The sequence below is a fragment of the Panthera pardus genome, unplaced genomic scaffold, assembly GCF_024362965.1.
Source record: "Panthera pardus isolate Hobbes unplaced genomic scaffold, ASM2436296v1 HiC_scaffold_6, whole genome shotgun sequence".
Lineage (NCBI taxonomy): Eukaryota > Metazoa > Chordata > Mammalia > Carnivora > Felidae > Panthera > Panthera pardus.
The window spans coordinates 37,266,614-37,282,714 of NW_026526991.1; the positions used below are offsets into that span (position 1 = coordinate 37,266,614).

Below are 16,101 nucleotides of genomic sequence, written 5' to 3' on the forward strand. Positions count from 1 at the left end.
AAAAAAGTTTAAAAAAAATAAAAATAAAAAATAAAAATTATCTTCTGGTTTATTTAGCAGTTTGCCGAGCAAACATTTACCTACTTGCAGAATTTACCAGAATGTGGGGGTCCTATCTAAAGAATTGAGAATCATTTTTCTGCTTCCTCCTCATTGGTATAAATTTGAATCATAGTTGGCAAATAAAAGCTACAAATGAATAAAAAGTTAAGTTTTGAGAGCCCATCACCATCATAGTTTGATCGTCTTCAGGTTCAAAGCAGGTGGTTCCTGGTTGTTAATTATATATAACTATGCCGTCTTAGATACATTCACAAAGTCACCACTTTGGGCTCATTCTCATCTCTGTTCTCCTGAAGTCTCCACCTTTGAACCATGTGTAAATGGAGCATTTATTTTTACCTCTAAAAAGTGTAAAGTCATCTGAATATGATCTTTCATACAGACTGAATAGTCTGTGTTAAAAGCCATAAAAAATGAACACGCTTTGCAGCACAGCCTATATGTTTACAGTTAATGTTTTTGGATATCGACTTAAAAATCTTCATGTATCTAAAAGATAATTTTCTTTTTTTCTATATATGAGAGTTAAAGTTTTGGTTTTTTAAAAACAAGTGTATTGTCCTTTTTTAGTTAACTTTGAAACTTAATGATTTTTGAGTTAAAATGGGAGAAGTAGAGTAATGATTATGCTCATATTGTGATGTGCGTTAAGAGTTCAGAAAAGTAGAAATATTTAGTGCATTTTATTTGACAATACTCCTAGTATTATATAGCTTTCCTGAATTGTATGTCTTGAGCTTTAATGTTCTAGCCAACTATAATATGCTTTGATCTCTAAACTTAAAAATATTCTTCCCTTTCAAAGAAAAGGATTTGTACAAAAGTCTAAAATCTCATTGAAAAGGCTGGGAGTAACAAAGAGATCTGGAAACATACAGAAATAAGAGTGATGGAACAATAATTTGTTGCTAAATACGGCTTTAAACAGCATACGAAACATGCTTCAGGTTAGTCAGAAGAGGTCCTCTGTATTACACTGTGCGCGCTTCCCTGAAATGAAACTGTATGTTATTGGTTAACCAGGATATTTAGCATAATCACTCTGCTAGACTGTGGTGGAGGGAGGTGATTATCACTGAGAACAGATGGGCAGGTCCACAGCACTGCCAGATTCTGCACAAGCTCCATTTATTGTTGGTTCTTGCTTTTTCCCTTCTGTGTTTTAATTTTTTAAAAAACATTGTACGTTCTAAAGAACTAGCTGCACAAAAGGTCGGTGGCTGATAACCTTTCAGCTTAGATTTCAAACGTAGGAGAAAGATTCAAAATGCTATCACTGTGTATCTATGAAGGATGGGGCAGATTTCATTTTACCCTCTAGCCTCCCTCAATGCATGCACGGATTTATCTGTACGCTAAGCTCTCTGCTCTGCATCTGTAGCTCCTTGTGGATTATATTGTCTCTGTGATCAGAAATGATTTTCTCGGATATGAACACCGTTTCTGGCTCCCCTAAAGTGCATCCTCCTAATGGGACCCGGTTTTACACTTTTCAAGTAAGTGTGTTTTAAATGGCTTCACTACTTAGGAAGTTAATGTATAGTCAAACTTTTAATAAAAGGAAATATAATCAAAGGAAAACTGCAAAGTGTGCAAGTGTTAAAGAGGATGTAAGAAATGGATAATGTGCATGTCAGTTTAATCTGTTTTTTAAATATGGAAATAGGATGGCATTAGAATTCTCTGTGAATTCAAGCAAAATAATAACGAACACTTAATTTTCTCCGGGATTTTAAAACTTGCTACTGTGTCATCCTTGAGGGTTTATGAGATGAGTCTCCTGATACTGTTATTTATGGCTATAATATGGTGAATATTAGAGTTACTTCTCTTCTATATCACAGAGAGAATAGAAGTAAGAGACATATTATGGAACTTTGAAAACTATGTCCTCTGGGCTTAGAAAAATGTTTTCTATTTCATACACATAGCTCAACAGAATTTGTTAGTTAATTTTGTTACACGTGCAATATACAGGCAATCAATAATATAGGAAGCTTACATATCATGTTTAGTATGCGTTACAATTTGAGATCAAGTAGAAACTCATTAAGATGGAAGCTTTTCTGTGTTATCAAGAAGTCAGAATGATTTATAATATAAATATAAGTGTGAGTAACAAAGCTGTTACCTACTAAATGTATTTCAGTTGCCTGTGAATAAATCAGTCATCAGTCTGGAAAATGGATAAGCCTAAACTACATCAGATTCTTCCTCATTTTTATCCTCAAACTGCGTCTTTTAGTACTAAGGTTTACTTTGTAATTCAGTCATTTCATCATTACATGAAAAGAGAAAATGAACCTCTTCCCTCCATATATTTTACTTTATGGGAATATAAACAGCCTGGCATTTAATTATTTTAGCTCTACAGTTACAGTGTTCTGAAAAAAATATATATAAAGACCTAGAGATTAATATGGGAGAGAGTCAGAATTCTTTTAAAAGAGGGCTCTGAATAAATGCACATCTGATTTGTTAATGTCTTTTGCCTTTGCAAACTATGAGCAGTAAATATAATTACTCCATCTCTCTCCCCGTTTTTATACTTCTATTTTTAATCCTGTTGCCTCTCCTGCTTTACACTGATGTCTACTGATAGTGCAAGTCTGTGCTGTTACAGAATATATTCACTTCCCAGTGGCGATCTGCTTATTGTGGCAGTGACTCAAAATGCAAGTGCCCTGGGGCTGTTCTGCAGAATTATTACTTTTTTTTTTCTTCTCCGTACACTGAGATATAAACACTCTTTACAATATCCTGTAGCTGGCTCTTTGGGGCAGCTTTTGACATTAGGTATTCTACTTCAGTCTTTTAAAGTTTAAGGGTCAGTAAATTCCATATGCTCAGTCATGACACAAGCTTTTTACAATTCCTTCGGTAAAGATCTTGCTGACACCTTTCTTGGCAGATGATTTTCTTTGAAAACACACTGGAATGATTTTTAAACACTCATTTTGTTGTTGTTGATGTTATAATGATTCATGTACAAACTCTAGGAATTTGGACAAAATAGAAATGTTGACAAATAATGAACTCTATTTCACATTTTTAATTCATAAAGTGACATTTGATCCTGACATTTATGGTAACAGGCAATGTGCGCTTAACTTTTTGTTGCTATTCGTTTTTGTTTTTGGCAGAAGAGAAGGAAGAAAAAAAAAGATCATTTTTTAAAGCATAAAGGTAAAGATTGATAAAAGCTGACTCTTTTTATTTTCAAAGGGCAGAATTAAACATGATTAGTTTTCTTCGTTATATGTATCAACCTATTTTAAGGCAATGTATTTTCTTTGGTTGAAATATTGTTATAAGAGATGAGATGCTGGAGAAGTAACAGACCATTTCTGGGGAAAAACATGAAAATGATTAGTTAAATTTTCAAAAGTGGTTCTCATTATGGAATGGCATGCATAAGTGTGTTTCAGAAACGATTCTGCATCAAGGAGTTGAGATTTTAATGCTTACTTTCTTAAAATTATTTTAGCATAAGAGTTAGCATATGCAAAACATTTAAGATAGCTTAGCATGAATAATATTCAGTTTGAGTTCCATCTTCTCATTAAATGTTCAAACTGTTCTGTCATATTTGCTGAAACTGTACATTACCAAATTTTAAGAGTAAGATTTAAAATGTATTTGACCTGAACAGTTCAAAGGTAAAAAGCCAACAAATAAGCTAAAGGATATTAAGACTTTCTTTTTCATTATATTTTAATTTAGTCAAATATATTCATACTTCTACATACACATGCAAATACTGTTTTTGTATAGACTATCTAACACTTAATTTAAATTAATTTCCTTATGTGTGAGATCTCAGTTCTATATTACTGTGAATATACGCGTATCTGTTTTTTTGTTTTTTTGTTTTTAATTCAGAGGTGCTTTGATCCTGGATGATGCCAGAACTCAATTTGCACTATATATTTAGTGAATTGTTTATCCCCCAAAATCAAGTTCTGGAGTGTGGTTGCTTAGAATGCCTTTTGGTTGACAAAAATTAAGATTAAATGCTACCATAAGAAAAAATTGATTATAATGTTTGTGTGTATTAGAACTGCCAATTTATGGAGCTCAAATGTGTATAAGTGGGAAATCTTATTTAAAACAAATTTGAATGGATATATATATATGTATATATATATGTGTGTGTGTGTATATATATTGTATATATATATGTGTGTGTGTGTGTGTATACACACACACACACACACACACACACACACACACTATACATAAGAATGCAGTAAATTCTCCCTAATTTTATGTCCATAACAATTATGTCCCAATGTGATTTCACATTTAGCTGTAGTGTTGCAAATAAAACAGTCTATATGCTTTATTAAATCTCTAGATCGGCTAATCATGACTTAAAGTGTGAATCCTCCCAGAGGTATTGGGGTCCAGCATACTACCCCTCATTTTCTAGAGATAAACTGTCTTCACCTAGTGGTTTTCAGACTGTAACCACGCAGCCCTGAGACTTCATGAAAGTTTGTTAGTAGATGCCATAAACAGTAGGGAAGAAGAATACACTCTGAGGCTCTTAATGTTTCCCTATTCTGTATTTACCAGTTTTACTCATTGGAGCTCTATGCAAGTTTTATGAACAGCAATAATAACAAACAGCATGGTGTTATCAAAAACAGAACAAAATAAAGGTTATGTTATGTACTACTTCCTCACATTAAAGGAATTTATTTCTGATGAGAGCAACTTTGTCTATTTAATCTGCAAGGAAGTTATTTCTGTTTAGAATACCTTTTTTTACCATTTAATCCTAGCATTAATAACATCAACTGCCAGGACTGTGTATAAGAGTGACTGACTCTGTTGCCCCCTGGGACCCACAGAAAACAAAATATGGCCACATAGTAATCACCATTTTTATTTTTGAAATAAATACTTCATGTATCCTCCATCCTTAAAGGATAAAGTTCATCTCTCCAGCTTGGCATGAAAAGCTCTTCATGGTCTGGTGCACACGCAACATACTGCTAATTTACTTGGCTTTGCTCTCCCAGAATACTGTCTGTATACTTCTGCTGCCCGCCTCTTCCATGAACCTGCCCACTGGGATTTTTTTTGTTTTGTTTTGTTTTTCTTTTTACTTGAAGACTCATCTCAGATGCCACCTCTCCTGTGAAGCTTTTACTCATTCACCTCATTTCTGCAGGCTGTATTAAGTGGCTTCCTTCCCCTTGCTCCTTTGCCTGTGCGTACAATCATTGGAACACTTATCACGCTTTGTCTTAATCCCCAAGAACATTTTATCAGTCTGTGTCCCTAGCACATGGATACTGTCAGTATCTCTGTTTTATAAGCTGGGGGCATATATTAGAAAGGTAAATGATAAAAATATGAAAACTTAAAACAATCAGCAACAAATTCTTTTTTTAATGATATAGGCAGCAGGTGAAGCATTACTGTTAAAATATCTAAAGTGTATGTAAAGGTAAATTTAATAGTAAACTTTTGTGTACTGCTGTTCTTCAAAGTTCTTCAAAGTAGGTAATGGTTACATGAGTAATCAAGGAAAAATGTTAATTTTATTATTTTTAAGATGCATTTTTATGGCAGCTAGACAAAATCTCCTTGAGATTTTCTTCTTTCTATCTCTTTACCATTCCTTATTACTCAGGTTTTTTTTATATTTCATCAAGAGAGATTTAAAATTTCATTAGTATATAGATTTCCCATTCAGCAGATAGGATTAGCACCCAAAATAAACAGAATACTAAAAAGTAAGCTACTAATTTCAATTGCATGAAGAATTTTACTCAAAAGATTTACTGGTTTTTAGTGTGGCACACCATATCTTTGTTATTGAATGAGGTTGAGATAATTCTGGCTTTTTAGCAAAGAGCCAGATTTTTTTTTTTTTTTAACATCTATTCTTTTGGTACTACCTAGGAGTCCACTGTTATTTTTCTATTATTTGGAGCACATTGTAACTTCTTATTGTTGATGATTTTGAAATGCATTGAAAGTATCTAGTAGAACACTTGGCACATGCTATGTGTTAAAAAAAAAAACAACAAAAAACTGGGGCAGCTGGATGGCTCAATCAGTTAACCGTCCGACTTCAGCTCAGGTCTTGATCTCATGATTTGTGAGGTTGAGCCCCGCATCGGGCTCTGTGCTGACAGCTGAGTGCCTGGAGCCTGTTTCGGATTCTGTCTCCCTTTCTTTCTGCCCCTCCCCAACTCACGCTCTGTTTCTCCAAAATAAATAAACATTAAAAATTTTTTAAAATAAATAAATTAATTAATTAAAAAGAAATAAATAAATTAGCCCTATAGAGATAAGAAAGGCCCCATGGCTCCAGGGTTACATAGCAATACAGGCAGAGATCCCCAGCTAAATGAGAGAATTGCGTTTTTTCTCTATCATCCACTTGTATGCAGTCATGATTACGAGTGGCAGAGGTACATAAGAGGTGGAACAGATGGACTAGCATATTCAGAGGCACTTACTGGTGTGTGGGAAAGGCAGAGTTTAGTATAACAGGAACATAAACTGGAGATAAGAAATGGTTAAAAGTGAAGTGTGCAAACTCAAAAATTAAACATAAATTTGAATGTCATCCTCAGGGATCTTGGACTTGAGATTTAAGGATTTTCAGTGAGGATTGACAAGCTTGGAGTTGCTGTTTAGTTAGAATTTTGAACTGTGCCTTGGCTTGATGATAGGACTAGAGCAGAGAGAACAATTCAGTAGCTTTCAAAAAAATTCAGATGACTCTTTATGATTTCTCTGCGCTACAGATGAAAACAAACACTAAACTGATACTCAGAAAAACTGATGCACACAAAAGGATTTCAAATAGTTGTTAACAGTGTAGAGTAAATAATGTAGTTTCTGTCTGAAATCAAAGTTATGGGAACCCAAAAGTCCATGCTCTTTCCCTTATAGTCTGCTGCCTGTAGTGTTGATATTTAAATATATTAGCAAAAGTATTCCAAGCTGCATAATTTCCAACCTCAGTGATCTATCTATTTATAAACATACAGAAATCTGCTCTACCACTAAAAACATTGTACTACAGTCTCATTGTGTGTGTGTGTGTGTGTGTGTGTGTGTGTGTGTGTGTTTAACTTAAGGTTTTCATTTAGTTACCCCTCCTCATTTTATCTTTACTGACACGACATTCTCCTATTGGAAAGGCATTTTTATAGTAACCAAACTATATCCTATACTATATCCTATTACTATATCAGTAAACTTATATCCTGAAATTGTACTGAATGACAAAAAGAGAAATTGGGAGGGAAAGCTCTCCTAAATACATGCCTGTATTAATTAAATAATACTCTGGACATCAGTGAGACCAACCAAGGGAATCAATGAGTAGCCCTTGGAGCTTCCTGTAGGAAATCATAATTCTTTAACCTGCAGAGGTTTCTGCTTATTGAAAATCTCGTGGACTATATGTTCTGTGAGCACCGTGTCCTTCTTTTCACTGTTAAATCACTAACACCAAGCAGAGTGCTTGGCACAGAGCCATGATTAGCAAATAATGTTGAATTGATTAGCAAGTTGAAAGGAAGAATGTCTTGTCCTGCATCATGTAGGCATTACTGATAGCCTGATATAGAATGACCTTCCCCTAGGAACACATAAATGGTTCTAAGATTCCCAGTCTGATGTCCACAAATATATTTCACTTATACCTAGCTAAAATAGCTTCATTTTTCAGGTAGTGTCTGGAGGGGAGGGTAATTGGAAGTAGGGAAATGATTGAAGATGCTTCTGAGATAATCATTTCATGCACCAAGCACAGTGCCAGGTGGTTAGTAAGGGCTCCATAACCAGCAGCAACAGTATCAGAAGCAGCAGAGATAGGGTCTGTGGACCACACTGGAGGTGGCAAGGATGAGCCAAAAGAAATTAAGCATGAGGGAAAAGCTATTAAGAGATACATTCTAAAGAATTTAACTTACTGAATATAGGACACAAAAGAGGACAAGGCAAGATTACCCCCAAAGTTTCTAATGAGGGAAAGAAGGATATGGAGGAGGAACAGCTTTGAAAAACAATATATTTAGTTCAGTTTTGGACAGATTGAGTAGACCAGTTGGAAACACAATTGTGCCTCTCAGGAGAGAGGTCTGAGTAGTAGATGTAAATGTGGGAGGCATCTGCTTACAGAGTAGAGAACACTATGGAAATGGACGAAATGACTTTGGCAATGAATGAGGTGAAGGGGGCAGATGGGACATGAAATCCTTGGACATATCGACCTACTCAGAAGTATCATTATGGGTATATGTACTTGGTTTATTTCATAAACATATTTGGAAGCCTTTTCTTTATCACTCCTCCTTGAATATCACCCCTGAACCTAATTAAAAAAAAAAAAAGTAAGAAAAAGAAAGAGAAATGAAAGCAAATTAGCCCTATAGAGATAAGAAAGACCCCGTGGCTCCAGGGTTGCATAGCAATTCAGGCAGAGGTCTCCAGCTAAATGAGAGACTCTTGAGGTTTTTCTCTGTCAAGTTAGATGTTCCTGCCTCTTTATGTGTGTGTTTGCTTTATTTTGTGAATGCGTTTTGGAAGCTAAAATTCTCTTTCAACCCCCTACTTGAATGTCATTCCTGAACCTTAATTCTTACACTTGCGTAAAGTAATTGACGTATATCTGTTATACCGCTTATGATACTGTGTGTAGTTTTTCACTTAGCTCTAAGACTAGTCTGTGAACTCCTGGAGAGAATAAAATGTATTTTACTTAGCTACTTACAGTTGTTCATTGACACTTAGCCTAATGTCTGTTAAACAGAGGTTGTCTGTATTTTTTGAATGAATGAAATAATTCATGTTTAAGTTGGAGACCGCCTAAAATTAATTCTTCTCTATTAATTCATGAAATCATTAAACACACCTTGTTGAGTATCTCCATTATGCCATACTTTTACAATGGTGAGCAAAACACCTGGTTTCTGCACTTAAAAATCTTAGAGTTTCCTCAAGGAAAGTTATCCAAAAAGTCACGGTAGAACATTATTTGGTTCTCTGGAGTAGACAACCAAAATGCTTTGACTTTAAAGGTACATATAAAGATAGTTTTATCATAACTTGGAAATTTAAATTAAATAATCCTGTGTCCAAATCCACTTTTAATTCTAGTTCATGGTTAACTTTTCTACTGTTACCATATTGGTAACAATAAAATTCCATAATAGTTAAGATTATGTCCTTTGGAATTAAACACAGGATTGAAAACCAAGTTCCGCCATTTATGGGAGTGTGGCTATGAGCAAGAAGAATCATTTCTGTATTTTTGCTTCCCTTAACTATTTATTGTAAAAGAGTAAGTCATGAGGTCATCATTAATGCTAAGTAAATTATTTATGAAATTGTGTAAAGTATTTCCTTCTAATAAACATGGCCCTCAATCAAGATTAGCTATTGTTGTTTTTAATGATTAATGAACTTTCCAACTAAAAGCATAATTTATTTTACAAGTTATATTTTTCCTTTTGGTTTATTTTAAATTTAGAAAAAACTAATGCTAAGAGAGCAGATTTTACCACTTTACTTCATGTACAGGAGCTTATTAAAATATATTTAATTAACTTTTCAAGATCTTAATTTTATATAAAATAGTTTTGTGCCTATAGAATGTATACTTTTGGAGCATTGATACTACATATCCTTTTGAAAATGTACTTGGAGTCCTTTTTACAAATGCATTCTTTATTATCACTTATTATCATCTAAAGTTTTGCACACATGCAAATGCAAATTTAAAATCACCGGTTTGTGAAATTGGCTAATGTAGTATAAAATTCAAAATATCTAAAAATTCTTAGAGAGTATCTCACTTTGTATGTTGGGTGCTCCATACACTATGTAAAGATCTAAAGTAGTTTATGCTACTGGGAGCCAGCAAAATTAAATCTTATTATTGGCAGCAGAAGCATCTGAGAATTGCTGAGCATCTCACAAATAATGAGGCATTTTAACAGTACTAAAAGGTGTGTAATGTGTTTAAAGAATTTCACAAAATGATGTGTTCAATCACAAAGCAGAGCTGGCAAAGTTAAATGGAAAGCTGAACGATGTCATTAAGAAGAAATTATTGTAACCTAGTTCCTGTTGCTTAAATATTCACAATTTCAATTATGTTGGTGGAAAAAAAAATACAGAAGATTCATAGAAAACAGCATTACACTTAGTTTTTCTCTACCAGGTACATTCAGTGCAAAAGTGACAGCTCTGAACTACAGTGTCATTTTACACTGTTACATAGTATACTGTTTCCTTTTATTTGTTTTTCTTATTTAGCATAGCATTAATCTGTTTTCTAAAATGATCCATCTTTGAAGTTATGATAGGCCTATAGAAAGCCACGTGTGTATTTTGATTCATGTTAAATGAGGAAACCTTGTTTGAAATCCTAAAATATATATTATTATAAAATATTATATATTATATTTGAAGAATTATACATTATCATTGTTAAGCTACATTGTTTGTTTAATAGCATTTTGTTTAGACATTAAAATAGTTAATGCATAAAGAACCAAATCATTCGGGGCGCCTGGGTGGCTCAGTTGGTTGAGTGTCCAATTTTGGCTCAGGGCATGATCTCACGGTTTGTGAGTTAGAGCCCCGCGTCAGGCGCTGTGCTGACAGCTCGGAGCCTCGGAGCCTGGAGCCTACTTCGGATTCTGTGTCTCCCTCTCTCTCTGCCCCTCCCCTGCTTGTGCTCTGTCTCTTTCTGTTTCTCAAAAATGAATAAATGTAAAATAAAATTAAAAAAAAAGAACCAAATCATTCAACACACCTTGTTGAGTATCCCCATTATGCCAGACTTTTACAATGGTGAGCAAAACACCTGGTTTCTGCACTTAAAAATCTTAGAGGGTCTTCAAGGAAAGTTATCCAAAAGTCATGGTAGAACAGTATTTGGTTCTCAGAGTAGACAGACAAAAATGACAGAAGTTATAATTAAGGAATAATTTATTTTTGTATAGATTTTAAAATACAGTTAAGGTCTGTTGAAGTGCTCCCTCTGGGAGTCAACATGCACAAATATAAAACAGGTGTAAGTACAGAATTCTTTTTATTAATATTATTATTGAAGTATCAAATATTTGAAAGAAATACTTTGTTTCTCAAGAATATAATTACTTCCCAGGGCATCTGGGTGGCTGAGTTGGTTAAGCGTCCAACTCCGGCTCAGGTCATGATCTCTCAGTGCAGGGTTCGAGCCCCATGTTGGGCTTTGTGCTGACAGCTCAGAGCCTGGAGCCTGCTTCTGATTCTGTGTCTCCCTCTCTCTCTGCCCCTCCCCCATGCACTCTCTCTTTCTCTCTCTCTCTCCCCCCCCCTCAAAAATTAATAAACATTAAAAAAAATTTTTTTAAAGAATATAATTACTTCCTGTTGCCAGTGCATATTCTTTCTGAGAATTGACATTGGAATTTCGGATATTATGTTATTGACTACAGTTTATTTTATCCTTCCTCTCTTGTGGATCAGTGTTAAAGATCCTTAGAATTGTTATAGCGATTCTCAAGCTTCGGAATACGTAACTATCCAAAATGCAGCTACCAAGTGCCACCCCCAGAGATGATTCAGAAAATCTGCTAAGGGCCAAAGAATTTTCATTTTAAATAGAATTCCAAGTGATGTCTGTTCAGAAATGTCACAAATTGGGAAACAGTGGACAGGAGGTGGAGAATTTTTTAGCACTGTGAGAGTTACTTTCTGTTTGAAGTACAGCTGATGAATAGGTGGGATACCCATAAGGCCTTGCTCCAGTTTTCAATACAGTTGACCCTCAAACAATGTAGGAGTTGGGGCGCCGACACCCTGAACAGTAGAAAATTTCTGTATAGCTTTTAATTCCCCCAAAACTTAACTACTAATAGCTTACGGTTGACCAGAAGACTTACCAATAAGTTAATTGGCATATGTTTTATGTGTTGTATATATCATATACTCTATTCGTACAATAAAGTAAGCTAGAGAAAATAAAATGTTATTCAGAAAATCACAAGGAAGAGGAAATACATTTATATTACCGTACTGAAAAAATCTGAATCAGTGCAGTTCAAACCCATGTTGTTAGAGGGACAACTATAATTATTCTGTTTTAGAAAGACATGCTTTTGATTTGTTGTGATGAAGTCATTTAGTTATTGCTTTTCATGTTTCAATTTTTAACTCCAATTGATGTATGGATTTTGAGGATTCCAAACTACTGCCAAGAGAACCTGATTAAATCAAGGACGAGTGCTCAAGAGTGGTGAACTTTAGCTTATCTTTCCTTTAGGGCCTGTGTTGGTCACAGAATTTCCAAATTCAGACGTCATATATTGCCATGTCAAGAAAAATATTCGTTTGTTTTTAATTATTTATTTATCTGTCACCTAGAAACTGTGTAGGATTAAACAAAATCTTTGAATTATTCACTGGTTATAATATAAAAAATAACCAGTTCCTTTTTAAAAATCCTGAGTTTAGGGGCGCCTGGGTGGCTCAGTCGGTTAAGCAACCGACCGGCTCAGGTCATGATCTTGCGGTTTGTGAGTTCGAGCCCCGCGTCGGGTGCTGTGCTGACAGCTCAGAGCCTGGAGCCTGCTTGTGATTCTGTGTCTCCCTCTCTCTGCCCCTTCCCCGCTCATGCTCTGTCTCTCTCTGTCTCTCAAAGATGATTAAACGTTAAATTTTTTTTCTTTAAATCATGAGTTTAAAATAGAACTTGATTAAAATAATAAGTGTTCATTAGAAGAGGGGTGTTAGGTGGTTGCTCTACCCGGCCTACACGATTCTCAGTTATCAAGAATAATCCCTCCTTGTGTGTTTAGCCATTATCTTTATGCCTTCACCTAAATCTCAATTTTAAGGCTTACAGAATGGCACTTAATTTTCATAAAATATCTGCCCTTATACCAGGTTATATCTGCAACTTCAAAATCATGGGTTCATAAGAAAATTGTGATTTTAAAACCCTCACGAAGAAAGTTAACTGTTTAGTTGTAAATTCACTAATTCTTTGTCTCCAGAATTTTTTTTAAGTGTGTTTACTTATTTTGAGAAGACAGACGGCACAAGTGGGAGAGGGGCAGAGAGACAGGAAGAGAGAATCACAAGCAGGATGGGTGCTGCCAGCGCAAGGCCTGATGTGAGGCTCCAACCTACGAAGCCATGAGATCATGACTGAGCCAAAACCAAGAGTCGGATGCTCACCAACTGAGCCACCCCGGTGCCCCTCCAGATTTTTTTTTTAATTTAGCTTCAATGAGAAGAAAGTTGACAATATTACTCTAATTTTGTAAAATAACAGCTATTAAATATATTTTACCTATTATAGAAAAAATTGTTTTAAAATACCAGAATTATCAGTGTTGACTAATGTCTCCATCTCATGCACTTTGTGCTGTATTTAAGAGGGACAGTGGTCACTATGCAGACATTTTTAATCTAGCAGGGTCAGCCCAGAGCAGATAATATTTTCTGAGAATCATGTATGGTTGAAGGAGTGTTAAGATTTGGAATCAGATCAACATATATCCTGCCTTACTGCCTATGTGACTTTGGGCCAATTATTGAATTACTCTGAATTTTAGTCTTCTCACTTTAAAATGAAAATAATTAAACCTGTCTCCCTAGAATTTTAGGAAGCTAAGAAATGATGCAAAGGAATTTTATGAATATTAGCAATGAGTATACTGCTAAGTACATGGTAGGCCCTTTTATAATAAAAATGATGATGATAGTGATAATACTAATATTAGTAATACCTGATTTGTCTTCTGACTTCCTGATAACCTCCAATGATTCTCACCACTTGCTACTCATGCCTTTGTGTAGAACTCTCCTTCATTAAACTAGAACTGACGCTGTGTGAATAATACAGGGTTCAAGTGACAGTGTGTGCCTTCTGAAATGAGATCATGAGGCATTGCAGCCTGTACTTTGTGCCCTTGGAATTGCTCACAAGCCAGTTGCCATGCTGTGGGGGTGCTCAGCAGCCCTGTCAGAATAGCCCCACATGGAGAGCCGCTGCCCCCGCCCGCCAATTGCCAGCATTAACTTCCCAATCATGTGAATGAACCATTTTGGAAGTGGATCCTCTAGTAGTTAAGACTTCAGATGACTGTTGCCCCAACCAACCTCTGACTGCAGCCTCAGAAGAGGCCCCGGGTCGAACTATCCAACTGAGCCATTCCCAAATTCCTGACGACTCATAAAAAAAATGATAGATGATAAATAATCGCTGCTTTTCAGCTACTAAATTTTAGAATTTGTTGTGCAACGATAGGTAACTAACACAATAACAAAGGTCAAAAGACAATGTTGTCATCTCTAAGCAAGTTGATGGTAATGTATTCTGTCCAGATATATTTCATTATCTCTAATAGAACCTTCCTAGCCAAACTGACTTGCTCTTTCTCCACCTAATTTATCTTTGCTCCCCACTTTACTTCTCAGTGCATCTACTTCATGAATATATAAATCTTACAGCATCAATATCTTTCACATTAAAGTTATTTTATGTACTTTTCTTCCTGAAAGTCTTTTCTAAGATATTTACACAGTACCCTTAGAAGTTGCTTGTTAGCAGGTAACTTAACTTCTTTTATTCTTTTAAAAGAACATATGTATGTATGCTCTCTGGTATTTTCCAATGGCTTTTTCTTAGTAGAAAAAGCAGGTGATTGAAGGTTATGTCTACTTGCTAATACTGTGCATAGGAAAGGAGCCTTTTTTTTTTAATTTTTTACTTTTTTTAATGTTTATTTATTTTTGAGAGAGAGAGACATAGTAAGAACAGGGAAGGGGTAGAGAGAAAGGGAGACATAGAATCCGAAGCAGGCTCCAGGCTCTGAGCCGTCAGCACAGAGCCCGACACGGGGCTTGAAACCATGAGCTGCAAGATCATGACATGAGCTGAATGACATCTGACGCTTTACCAACTGAGCCATGCAGGTAGTCCAGGAGCCTTTTTTTTTTAAATTGAAGTATAGTTGACAAATATTACATTAGTAATATTGTACAATGTAGTTGACATAGTGTACAATAGGTGTACAGCATAGTGATTTGATAACTGTACATTGTTATGCTCACCACAAGTTAACTAACATCTTTCAGCATAAAATGCTATTACAGTACCATTGACTATATTCTTTGTGCTGTGCCTTTTTTAAAAAAAAAAATTATTTATTTTGAGAGAGAGAGAGAGAGAGAGAGAGAGTGTGGGGGGCAGGGGAGGGGCAGAAAGAGACAGAATCCCAAGCAGGCCCCGCAAAGCCAGCGGAGCCCCTTGTGGGTCTCAAACTCAAACCATGAGGTCATGACCTGAGCTGAAACCAAGAATCAGTGTTTAACCGACTGAACCACCCAGGCACCCCATCTATGCTGTCCCTCTCATCCCCGTGACTTATTCATTCCAAAACTGCAAGCCTGTAACTTCCACTGTGTTCACCCATTTTGCTGAATACCCTTTTCCCTCCACCCTCCTCTCCTCTGGCAACCATCAGTTTGTTCTCTGCATTTATGGGTCTGCTTTTGTTTGTTTGCTAATTAGGACAGGAGCCTTTTATATGGGAAATAACCAATCCAAAGAGAAAATTTAGAAGAAAAAAAAAAGTAAAAGAAGTAACTCCTTATGTGTTTTTTTTATTTTTTATATTTTAAGACCAAATACACTAATGCTTAACTTCCTTAGGTAAAATACCATTATGTATTGAAAGAATTTGAATCCCTATTGAGTAAATCTATAGATCAGAATAGCCTATTTAGTAATGCATTTTATTATCCTGACCAACAAAATTCAAAATAACAATTCTCATATTTGACTTATGATAATGTTTATGTGAAATTCTAGTATCTTCAGCTGTATTTCAAAACTATTCCTGCCAAGTCTGGATTTAAAAAAAAAAAACAAATGACTGCTCTAAAAGTATTTTAAATAGTTTTGGATAAATTGCCAATACCCTCTCGTCAAAAAATAAATGGGCAGGGGATATTTCCAGAGAATATGTATCAGATGAAAGCATAGCAGTAAAATGGACTTTA

General features: G+C 35.3%; 1 protein-coding gene across 19 annotated transcripts in view; it reads left to right on the top strand.

The window, feature by feature from the left end:
• PPFIA2 (PTPRF interacting protein alpha 2) overlaps positions 1 to 16,101 on the top strand; it is a 475,555-nt gene that overhangs the window by 154,697 nt on the left and 304,757 nt on the right. For 4 of the 19 annotated variants that reach the window (XM_019455231.2, XM_019455232.2, XM_019455235.2 and 1 more), the window contains exon 1: positions 1,153 to 1,559. The exons of 14 other annotated variants lie outside the window; for them this stretch is intronic. In XM_019455231.2, coding sequence (XP_019310776.1) covers positions 1,479 to 1,559 — 81 coding nt within the window. In that variant the 5' untranslated portion in view covers positions 1,153 to 1,478. Of the gene's footprint in view, positions 1 to 1,151; positions 1,560 to 16,101 lie in introns of those variants that run through there. One more of the 19 variants, XM_019455230.2, reaches the window with a different exon arrangement.